At 54.0% G+C, this 11,553-nt stretch overlaps 1 protein-coding gene across 1 annotated transcript in view; it reads left to right on the top strand.

The window, feature by feature from the left end:
- The first annotated feature begins 1,391 nt into the window (after positions 1–1,391).
- LOC125507035 overlaps positions 1,392–11,553 on the top strand; it is a 13,908-nt gene continuing 3,746 nt past the window's right edge. Inside the window, exons 1-4 of the mRNA XM_048671732.1 lie at positions 1,392–2,407; positions 2,487–2,604; positions 2,688–3,156; positions 3,614–3,696. Coding sequence (XP_048527689.1) covers positions 1,485–2,407; positions 2,487–2,604; positions 2,688–3,156; positions 3,614–3,696 — 1,593 coding nt within the window. The 5' untranslated portion in view covers positions 1,392–1,484. The remainder of the gene's footprint in view (positions 2,408–2,486; positions 2,605–2,687; positions 3,157–3,613; positions 3,697–11,553) is intronic.

The raw sequence follows: 11,553 nt of genomic DNA, 5'->3' as shown, positions 1-11,553 counted from the left end.
ACTTTGCCCAGCGGGACCGTGGTAGAGAGGATGTGATATGACAACGCGTCGCTGGTTATGAGGACGATGGGGTTAGAGACATGCTAGATGATGTCTTTGCTGCACAGCCGACACCTCCGTCACATTCAGCGAATGAACCGGAGGAGCCGGAGGAAACCGCAAAGGCCTTCCTGGAAATCTTGGCCTCGTCAAAGAAACCTCTCTATGAGGGTGCCAAGCTGTCTGTGCTGGATGCCATCTCGCAACTGATGGCAGTCAAGGCTGAGTACGGCTGTAGCCGAGGTTGCTTCGAAGCATTTCTGGGAGTATGGGCTAACAGCCTGCCTGAGGGCCATGAACTGCCGAAAACCATGTACGCTACGAAGAAAATCATGAAGGCGCTCTCCATGGACTATGAGAAAATACATGTTTGTCCAAAGAATTGCCTTTTGTTTAGGCATGAGTATGCGGATGACAAGTACTGTAGGAAGTGCGGTTCCTCTCGGTATATTGAGGTGGTCGATAAGCATGGTCAGAAGCAGCAGCTAAAAATCCCTGTGAAGGTTCTTCGGTATCTTGATTTTATAAAAAGACTGCAGCGCCTTTTCATCACCGAGGAGTCTGCCAAAATGATGAAGTGGCACAAGGAAGGGAAAAGGTACAATCCAAAAAAAATTGTACATCCATCAGGAGGTGAAGCATGGAAGTCATTCGATATAGAGTACCCGGAGGAAGCAGCCGAGGCTGGGAATGTCAGAATTGCTATAACAGGTGATGGGTTCAATCCATATGGTATGTCGTCTAATCCATACAGCTGTTGGCCCGTATTTGTTATTCCGCTCAATCTCCCTCCTGGCGCCATAATGCAACGCAAGACCATGTTCCTGTCGCTTATAATTCCGGGGCCTGAATATCCGGGGAAGAATTTGAGTGTGTTTATGCAGCCGTTGGTGGATGATTTGCACCATTCTTGGTACTTCCCGAGGTTGACATACGACCGACATCTGCAGAAAAATTTCTTGATGAAAGTTTGGCTACAATATTGCATGCATGACTTTCCCGGTTATGCCCTGTTCTGCGGATGGTGTACAAGTGGAAAGATGCCTTGCCCAGTGTGCATGCAGGCCTTGATTTTCATTTGGCTGAAGAAGGGTGGCAAGTATGTTGCATTTGACCTGCATCGACAGTTCCTCCCTCCAGACCATCCTGATAGGGAAGACAAGAAGAACTTCACAAAAGGCAAAGTTGTCCATGAAGTAAACGAGATTCCAACGTTTTCTGGTGCGGATGTGCTTGCTCAGCTGAAAGCTCTTAAGCCTGCCGGTGAGGGAAAGGCAAAGGCAAAGGCAAAGCAAAGCCACAGGCGAAGACGAGGGCGAGGGCAAAGGAAAGTAAAGGGAATTTTTTTTGAAGGATATGGTGAGACGCACAACTGGACTCACATTACCCCCTTCACGCAGCTTCCCTATTTTAAGGACCTCAAACTTCCATACAACATAGACGTGATGCACACCGAAAAGAATGTCGCAGAGTCCCTTTTTCGCACGATCCTCAACATTCCTGATAAGACAAAGGATAATGTTAATGCTAGAGTTGATCAACAGAATATTTGTGATAGACCACGTCTACACATGCAGCCTCCCACAGGCAGTCGAAAATCTTGGTTCAAGCCAGATGCTGACTTCGTACTTAAAAAGGATCATAAGATGGAGGCATTCAAGTGGCTGAAACACGTCGTGAAGTTCACTGATGGTTATGCGTCGAATATAAGTAAGGGGGTCAATCTTTCAACGGGCAGAGTGACCGGGCTCAAGAGTCATGACTATCATGTATGGATTGAGCGGATTATGCCGGTGATGGTTCGGGGCTATGTTCCCGAGCGTGTCTGGCGTGTGCTTGCGGAGTTAAGCCATTTCTTCCGCACGCTTTGTGCTAAAGAAGTATGTCCTGAGAAGATAAAAGAAATGCATAAGAAGGCGCCGGAGTTGATATGCAAGCTAGAGAAGATCTTCCCGCCAGGCTTCTTTACTCCGATGACACATCTCATTTTGCACCTCCCGAACGAGGTATTGTTGGGGGGCCCTGTGCAGAATCGTTGGCAGTACGGCCCTGAGAGACAGAACAAGCATCTGAGACAGAAATGTGGAAACAAAGCTAAGATTGAAGCTTCCATAGCTGAGGCAGTTATCCTAGAGGAGGTGGCAGACCTCAGGACAGCCTACTATCCGGACCATGTTCCCACGTTGCACAATAAGGTGTCTCGATACAATACAGAAGAACCCAAGTATAAACCCAAGTTGCCTCTATTCATCGGGCAAGGTGGTAGGGCTGGATGCTCGAAACCTTATCTCATGCCACGAGATGAGTGGGAGGATGTCATGTTCTATATCTTGCACAACATCAAGGAAGTTGAGGATGAGTGGATGAGGTAATACCTTTGCACCATTCTTTTAGTCAATTCGTTATGTTCACTTTGCCTAGTTCTTATACCGCTTTTCTTATTGTAGTCGATTCGTTGAAGAAGAATGGACGGGAATGCTGCCTCCTACTGAAGCGGAGGCACTTGCTCTTCTCCGAAAGGGTGCTGATGGAAGGAAAAATTTCGTTGCGTGGTTCATGGAGAAAGTAATTTTTCACTTCAATTAAACTCATGCACCCTATAATTTCAATTAAACTCATGCACCCTATAATTTCAATTAAACTTGTAGGGAAATGATCCGACCGAATCAATGGATGAAGAATTGAGATGGGTTTCCATGGGTTTTGACCCTGTCGTCATGACATGCGAAAAGTATGATGTGAATGGGTATCGCTTCCATACAGAGGAGCACCAGAACAGTCGGCCTGATCCCAAAACCATAAATACCGGAGTCTTCACTGAAGGAGATAATAAAGTAGATTACTACGGAAGGGTAGGAAAAATATACGAGCTTACATTCAAACGTGGCCGCGAACACCTAAGTCTCACTGTGTTCAAATGCCGATGGTTCGACCCCAAAAAGGGTCTGAGACATACGCCTTCTGTTGGTTTAGTTGAAGTTAAACCATCAACCGTCTATGCCGGAGATGATCTCTTTATCGCCGCTACCCAGGCCACACAAGTATATTATCTGCCTTACCCATGCCAGAAAGAGTACCTAAAGGGTTGGGAAGTTGTGTTCAAGGTGTCGCCGCATGGTAAGCTACCGGACCCGAACGATGATGATTACTACAACATAAACCCCATGACATACGAGGGAGTGTCTATCAAGAGGAACATGATGACGTGGTCCGAAACAACGAGGATGATGACTTGGGTTATGTTGACCTGGACCCAAACGACGACGACGCACGGATTGATGGTGAGGCAGTTGTGAATCAAAGAGACATAATTATGCTGAAAAGTTAAATGAAGACGCTGACGATGAGGAAGAGCCTCCACCTCCGTCAGACAACGAAAGAAGATATGCGTGATAGTGATGATGAGACGGTCCACAAATAGATTACATAGTGATGATTCATATGGGTTCTAGAAAATGTAAGTTCTTTTAATGATCATTACAATAGTATGCTTAATGTGCTCTTCTGGTATTAATTTTTCCTGTATGCTTGTTTAATTGATATCCTTACTAATTGTTTATCTCTCTCAATGCAGGTTTGCTAATCATGGGCAAGTCCAGCGGCGCCAGTTTCCTCAGTAAATTCAAAGGACTTACTCGGAGTGGACGAGCCCACAAGGTTCCCTCCCGACTACGCGAGGATGACACCTCACAGGGAGGTGGAGGGGTCGGGGGAGGAGACCCTAGAGGAGGAGGCGGTGGGGGGAGAGCCCCTAGAGGAGGAGGAGGTGGGGGGAGAGGTAGCCGAGGCAAAAAACTCCGGGCCGTGTCCGAAATAGGAGGGTCTTCTTCGATGCCCTCCTATACAGAGGCACTTCTGAGTCTGAGGAGGAGGAGTATGTTCCTGATGGTGAGGAGGAGGAGGCCGAGGAGGAGGGTGAGGAGGAGGCCGAGGAGGGTGGAGGGGAGGTTGATCCCGAGTTGTGGGGTGACTTGCCACCGGGTTCTTCGCAGGGGTGGCTGCGTGGTAATGCCGGACTACCTACACCACCTTCTATCGAGGAGCACAAGTGGCTCATTGAACCTGTGGGAACAGAGTAAGTGCCTCTCAATCATATTTTCAACACATGACAACATTTTCTTATTGTACACATGGCAATCATTTGATTCTTTTGCAGAAACTGGATCCTTCACGGAAAGGGCCGTAACGACGGCCTTATCACTTGTCCTGTGAAGGAGTTTTGGCCTTGCCTATTAAATTCTCGGAGCGCGATAAAATCATGAGTTTTTTTGCATGACGTGGGCACATGTGCTATAGAACGATGGTATTTTTTCATAATTTTTGGTGATGGAGAAGTATCCTAAAAATTCCCTCTACGCGGATTGCCCTTCGCGCGTCTACGGCTGTGGCCGGCGGCCTCCGGGGGCTAGCATGCCGCCAAATCTTGCGTAGGCGGCCTCTCACAAGTCTGGAAGTGTTGTGGCGGTTGCAAACGCCCGGCACGCGTGTCCGGGGTGTGCCCCCCCTCACGGACGGCTCCGCCGCCGGCACCTGGAGGGGGGAAACGGACGCGTCGGGTCTACACAGAGGGGATCTTGCTGTGGGTCTCGCCCGGTTGTTGCTCCAACGTGTTCCTATGGGCTGACCTAACACAACCGGGCGGAGGTCCACTGGTCAAAGCCCGTCCGTGCAAAGTCAAAGGGCTAGATCCCGTGGTCAAACGCTACAGGGTTAGGCGGGACGGGGGCACTGGGGGTAGCAATGCCACCGGAGCGTCGCACCGGGCCCTCATACATGCGGGGTGGTGTGGTGGCATGTCCGAAGAGGCGGCAGCGTCTCCGGGGCGTGGCCCCCCCTCACGGACGGCGATGACACGGTAGTAGACGTTCTGCGGTAACGATGCGGCGTGAATATTATTAAATACTCGGAGCGCGATAAAATCATGAGTTTTTTTGCACGACGTGGGCACATGTGCTATAGAAACGATGGTATTTTTCATAATTTTTGTGATGGAGAAGTATCCGAAAAATTCCCTCTACGCGGATTGCCCTTCGCGCGTCTACGGCTGTGGCCGGCGGCCTCCGGGGGCTAGCATGCCGCCAAATCTTGCGTAGGCGGCCTCTCACAAGTCTGGAAGTGTATGTGGCGGTTGCAAACGCCGCACGCGTGTCCGGGGTGTGCCCCCCCTCACGGACGGCGCCGCCGCCGGCACCTGGAGGGAAACGGACGCGTGGGTCTACACGGAGGGATCTTGCTGTGGGTCTGGCCCGGTTGTTGCTCCAAAGTGTTCCTATGGCTGACCTAACACAACCGACGGGGAGGTCCGCTGGTCAAAGCCCGTCCGTGCAAAGTCAAATGGCTAGATCCCGTGGTCAAACGCTACAGGGTTAGGCGGGACGGGGGCCCTGGGGGGTAGCAATGCCACCGGAGCGTCGCACCGGGCCCTCATACATGCGGGGTGGTGTGGTGGCATGTCCGAAGAGGCGGCACGCGTCTCCGGGGCGTGGCCCCCCCTCACGGACGGCGATGACACGGTAGTAGACGTTCTGCGGTAACGATGCGGCGTGAATATTATTAAATACTCGGAGCGCGATAAAATCATGAGTTTTTTGCACGACGTGGGCACATGTGCTATAGGAACGATGGTATTTTTTCATAATTTTTGGTGATGGAGAAGTATCCGAAAAATTCCCTCTACGCGGATTGCCCTTCGCGCGTCTACGGCTGTGGCCGGCGGCCTCCGGGGGCTAGCATGCCGCCAAATCTTGCGTAGGCGGCCTCTCACAAGTCTGGAAGTGTTGTGGCGGTTGCAAACGCCAGGCACGCGTGTCCGGGGTGTGCCCCCCTCACGGACGGCGCGCCGCCGGCACCTGGAGGGGGGAAAATGGACGCGTCGGGTCTACACGGAGGGGATCTTGCTGTGGGTCTGGCCCGGATGTTGCTCCAAAGTGTTCCTATGGGCTGACCTAACACAACCGGGGGGAGGTCCGCTGGTCAAAGCCCGTCCGTGCAAAGTCAAATGGCTAGATCCCGTGGTCAAACGCTACAGGGTTAGGCGGGACGGGGGCCCTGGGGGGTAGCAATGCCACCGGAGCGTCGCACCGGGCCCTCATACATGCGGGGTGGTGTGGTGGCATGTCCGAAGAGGCGGCACGCGTCTCCGGGGCGTGGCCCCCCCTCACGGACGGCGATGACACGGTAGTAGACGTTCTGCGGTAACGATGCGGCGTGAATATTATTAAATACTCGGAGCGCGATAAAATCATGAGTTTTTTGCACGACGTGGGCACATGTGCTATAGGAACGATGGTATTTTTTCATAATTTTTGGTGATGGAGAAGTATCCGAAAAATTCCCTCTACGCGGATTGCCCTTCGCGCGTCTACGGCTGTGGCCGGCGGCCTCCGGAGGCTAGCATGCCGCCAAACTTGCGTAGGCGGCCTCTCACAAGTCTGGAAGTGTTGTGGCTGTTGCAAACGCCCGGCACGCGTGTCCGGGGTGTGCCCCCCCTCATGGACGGCGCCGCCGCCGGCACCTGGAGGGGGAAAACGGACGCGTCGGGTCTACACGGAGTGGATCTTGCTATGGGTCTGGCCCGGTTGTTGCTCCAAAGTGTTCCTATGGGCTGACCAAACACAACCGGGCAGGGAGGTCCGCTGGTCAAAGCCCGTCCGTGCAAAGTCAAAGGGCTAGATCCTGTGGTCAAACGCTACAGGGTTAGGCGGGACGGGGGCCCTCGGGAGGTAGCAATGCCACCGGAGCGTCGCACCGGGCCCTCATACTTGCGGGGGGTGTGGTGGCATGTCCGAAGAGGCGGCACGCGTCTCCGGGGCGTGGCCCCCCCTCACGGACGGCGATGACACATTAGTAGACGTTCTGCGGTAACGATGCGGCGTCAAACTATTAAATACTCGGAGCGCGATAAAATCATGAGTTTTTTTGCACGACGTGGGCACATGTGCTATAGGAACGATGGTATTTTTTCATAATTTTTGGTGATGGAGAAGTATCCGAAAAATTCCCTCTACGCGGATTGCCCTTCGCGCGTCTACGGCTGTGGCCGGCGGCCTCCGGGGGCTAGCATGCCGCCAAATCTTGCGTAGGCGGCCTCTCACAAGTCTGGAAGTGTTGTGGCGGTTGCAAACGCCCGGCATGCGTGTCCGGGGTGTGCCCCCCCTCACGGACGGCGCCGTCGCCGGCACCTGGAGGGGGGAAACGGACGCGTCGAATCTACACAGAGGGGATCTTGCTGTGGGTCTGGCCCGGTTGTTGCTCCAAAGTGTTCCTATGGGCTGACCTAACACAACGGGGTGGGGAGGTCCGCTAGTCAAAGCCCGTCCGTGCAAAGTCAAAGGGCTAGATCCCGTGGTCAAACGCTACAGGGTTAGGCGGGACGGGGGCCCTGGGGGTAGCAATGCCACCGGAGCGTCGCACCGGGCCCTCATACATGCGGGTCGGTGTGGTGGCATGTCCGAAGAGGCGGCACGCATCTCCGGGGCGTGGCCCCCCTAACGGACGGCGATGACACGGTAGTAGGCATTCTGCGGTAACGATGCGGCGTGAATATTAGTAAAAACTCGGAGCGCGATAAAATTATGAGTTTTTTTGCACGACGTGGGCACATGTGCTATAGGAACGATGGTATTTTTTCATAATTTTTGGTGATGGAGAAGTATCCGAAAAATTCCCTCTACGCGGATTGCCCTTCGCGCGTCTACGGCTGTGGCCGGCGGCCTCCGGGGGCTAGCATGCCGCCAAATCTTGCGTAGGCGGCCTCTCACAAGTCTGGAAGTGTTGTGGCGGTTGTAAACGCCCGGCACGCGTGTCCGGGGTGTGCCCCACTCACGGACGGTGCCGCCGCCGCACCTGGAGGGGGGAAACGGACGCGTCGGGTCTACACGGAGGGGATCTTGCTGTGGGTCTGGCCCGGTTGTTGCTTCAAAGTGTTCCTATGGGCTGACATAACACAACCGGGCGGGGAGGTCCGCTGGTCAAAGTCCGTCCGTGCAAAGTCAAAGGGCTAGATCCCGTGGTCAAACGCTACAGGGTTAGGCGGGACGGGGGCCTGGGGGTAGCAATGCCACCGGAGCGTCGCACCGGGCCCTCATACTTGCGGGGTGGTGTGGTGGCATGTCCGAAGAGGCGGCACGCGTCTCCGGGGCGTGGCCCCCCCTCACGGACGGCGATGACACGGTAGTAGACGTTCTGCGGTAATGATGCGGCGTGAATATTATTAAATACTCGGAGCGCGATAAAATCATGAGTTTTTTGCACGACGTGGGCACATGTGCTATAGGAACGATGGTATTTTTTCATAATTTTTTGGTGATGGAGAAGTATCCGAAAAATTCCCTCTACGCGGATTGCCCTTCGCGCGTCTACGGCTGTGGCCGGCGGCCTCCGGAGGCTAGCATGCCGCCAAACTTGCGTAGGCGGCCTCTCACAAGTCTGGAAGTGTTGTGGCTGTTGCAAACGCCCGGCACGCGTGTCCGGGGTGTGCCCCCCCCTCACGGACGGCGCCGCCGCCGGCACCTGGAGGGGGGAAACGGACTCGTCGGGTCTACACGAGGATCTTGCTGTGGGTCTGGCCCGGTTGTTGCTCCAAAGTGTTCCTATCGGCTAACCAAACACAACCGGGCGGGGAGGTCCGCTGGTCAAAGCCCGTCCGTGCAAAGTCAAAGGGCTAGATCGTGTGGTCAAACGCTACAGGGTTAGGCGGGACGGGGGCCCTCGGGGGGTAGCAATGCCACCGGAGCGTCGCACCGGGCCCTCATACTTGCGGGGGGTGTGGTGGCATGTCCGAAGAGGCGGCACGCGTCTCCGGGGCGTGGCCCCCCCTCACGGACGGCGATGACACATTAGTACACGTTCTGCTGTAACGATGCGGCGTGAAATTATTAAATACTCGGAGCGCGATAAAATCATGAGTTTTTTTGCACGACGTGGGCACATGTGCTATAGGAACGATGGTATTTTTTTCATAATTTTTGTGATGGAGAAGTATCCGAAAAATTCCCTCTACGCGGATTGCCCTTCGCGCGTCTACGGCTGTGGCCGGCGGCCTCCGGGGGCTAGCATGCCGCCAAATCTTGCGTAGGCGGCCTCTCACAAGTCTGGAAGTGTTGTGGCGGTTGCAAACGCCCGGCACGCGTGTCCGGGGTGTGCCCCCCTCACGGACGGCGCCGCCGCCGGCACCTGGAGGGGCAAACGGACACGTCGGGTCTACACGGAGGGGATCTTGCTGTGGGTCTGCCCGGTTGTTGCTTCAAAGTGTTCCTATGGGCTGACCTAACACAACCGGGCGGGGAGGTCCGCTGGTCAAAGCCCGTCCGTGCAAAGTCAAAGTGCTAGATCCCGTGGTCAAACGCTACAGGGTTAGGCGGGACAGGGCCCCTGGGGGGTAGCAATGCCACCGTAGCGTCACACCGGGCCCTCATACTTGCGGGGTGGTGTGGTGGCATGTCCGAAGAGGCGGCACGCGTCTCCGGGGCGTGGCCCCCCTCACGTACGGCGATGACACGGTAGTAGATGTTCTGCGGTAACGATGCGGCGTGAATATTATTAAATACTCGGAGCGCGATAAAATCATGAGTTTTTTTGCACGACGTGGGCACATGTGCTATAGGAACGATGGTATTTTTTCATAATTTTTGATGGAGAAGTATCCAAAATTCCCTCTACGCGGATTGCCCTTCGCGCGTCTACGGCTGTGGCCGGCGGCCTCCGGAGGCTAGCATGCCGCCAAATCTTGCATAGGCGGCCTCTCACAAGTCTGGAAGTGTTGTGGCGGTTGCAAACGCCCGGCACGCGTGTCCGGGGTGTCCCCCCTCACGGACGGCGCCGCCGCCGGCACCTGGAGGAGGGAAACGGACGCGTTGGTCTACACGGAGGGGATCTTGCTGTGGGTCTGGCCCGGTTGTTGCTCCAAAGTGTTCCTATGGGCTGACCAAACACAACCGGGGGGAGGTCCGCTGGTCAAAGCCCGTCCATGCAAAGTCAAAGGGCTAGATCCGTGGTCAAACGCTACAGGGTTAGGCGGGACGGGGGCCCTGGGGGGTAGCAATGCCACCGGAGCGTCGCACCGGGCCCTCATACATGCGGGGTGGTGTGGTGGCATGTCCGAAGAGGCGGCACGCGTCTCCGGGGCGTGGCCCCCCCTCACGGACGGCGATGACACGGTAGTAGACGTTCTGCGGTAACGATGCGGCGTGAATATTATTAAATACTCGGAGCGCGATAAAATCATGAGTTTTTTTTGCACGACGTGGGCACATGTGCTATAGGAACGATGGTATTTTTCATAATTTTTTGTGATGGAGAAGTATCCGAAAAATTCCCTCTACGCGGATTGCCCTTCACGCGCGTCTACGGCTGTGGCCGGCGGCCTCCGGGGGCTAGCATGCCGCCAAATCTTGCGTAGGCGGCCTCTCACAGTCTGGAAGTGTTGTGGCGGTTGCAAACGCCCGGCACGCGTGTCCGGGGTGTGCCCCCCCTCACGGACGGCGCGCCGCCGGCACCTGGAGGAGGGAACGGACGCGTCGGGTCTACACGGAGGGGATCTTGCTGTGGGTCTGGCCCGGAATGTTGCTCCAAAGTGTTCCTATGGGCTGACCTAAACACAACCGGGGGGGAGGTCCACTGGTCAAAGCCCGTCCGTGCAAAGTCAAAGGGCTAGATCCTGTGGTCAAACGCTACAGGGTTAGGCGGGACGGGGGCCCTGGGGTGGTAGCAATGCCACCGGAGCGTCGCACCGGGCCCTCATACACGCGGGTGGTGTGGTGGCATGTCCGAAGAGGCGGCACGCGTCTCCGGGGCGTGGCCCCCCTCACGGACGGCGATGACACGGTAGTAGACGGATCAGGCACTCGCATAGTTACCGGATCAGGCACTCGGTAACCGGTACCCCTCAGTCAGTTGCTCTCCTATGTATCACCTTTCGCGAGACCATAGAAAATATTTATATCATAAAGAAATGTTGCTGACCATAGAAAAAATTCGGTTCAGAAAAAAATATACATGATATTTTAGAAAATTGTTGTACAATATAAAAAAGATCATGTCATTAAAAATAATGTTTCAAACCATTAAAGAAAATGTATGGTACATTTTAAATAATGTTCATGCATGTCAAAAATATGTATACCATGTATCATTTTTAATATAATTTTATACCATGTATCATTCAAAAAAATTCAAGAACGTGTATTTGAAATTATTTAATATGTACGTACAAGTATTTTATATATATACGAAACTTTTCAATGCGTATGAAAATAATATACACTAAAAATATATTTGAAGACAGTTAATAATATATGCCACGTGTGTAATTAACATGTATACGGCTAGTTTGTAATTAATATGTATAAAAAATACACCTATGCCTACGGCTTAGCCGTCGGCATATATGCCACGTGGCGTGGTTAATATATGCCGACGGCTAAGCCGTCGGCATAGGTCCCCTTATCCACTCGCGGCCCACCCTCCTCCACTCGTTCTTACCCGCACCACTGCAGCTCCGCCGGCCGCCCGCCA

The sequence above is a fragment of the Triticum urartu genome, chromosome 5 (assembly GCF_003073215.2).
Source record: "Triticum urartu cultivar G1812 chromosome 5, Tu2.1, whole genome shotgun sequence".
In the NCBI taxonomy this organism is placed as follows: Eukaryota; Viridiplantae; Streptophyta; class Magnoliopsida; order Poales; family Poaceae; genus Triticum; species Triticum urartu.
Note: the sequence above shows the minus strand (reverse complement) of the source record. Positions and strands in the feature narration are given on the sequence as shown.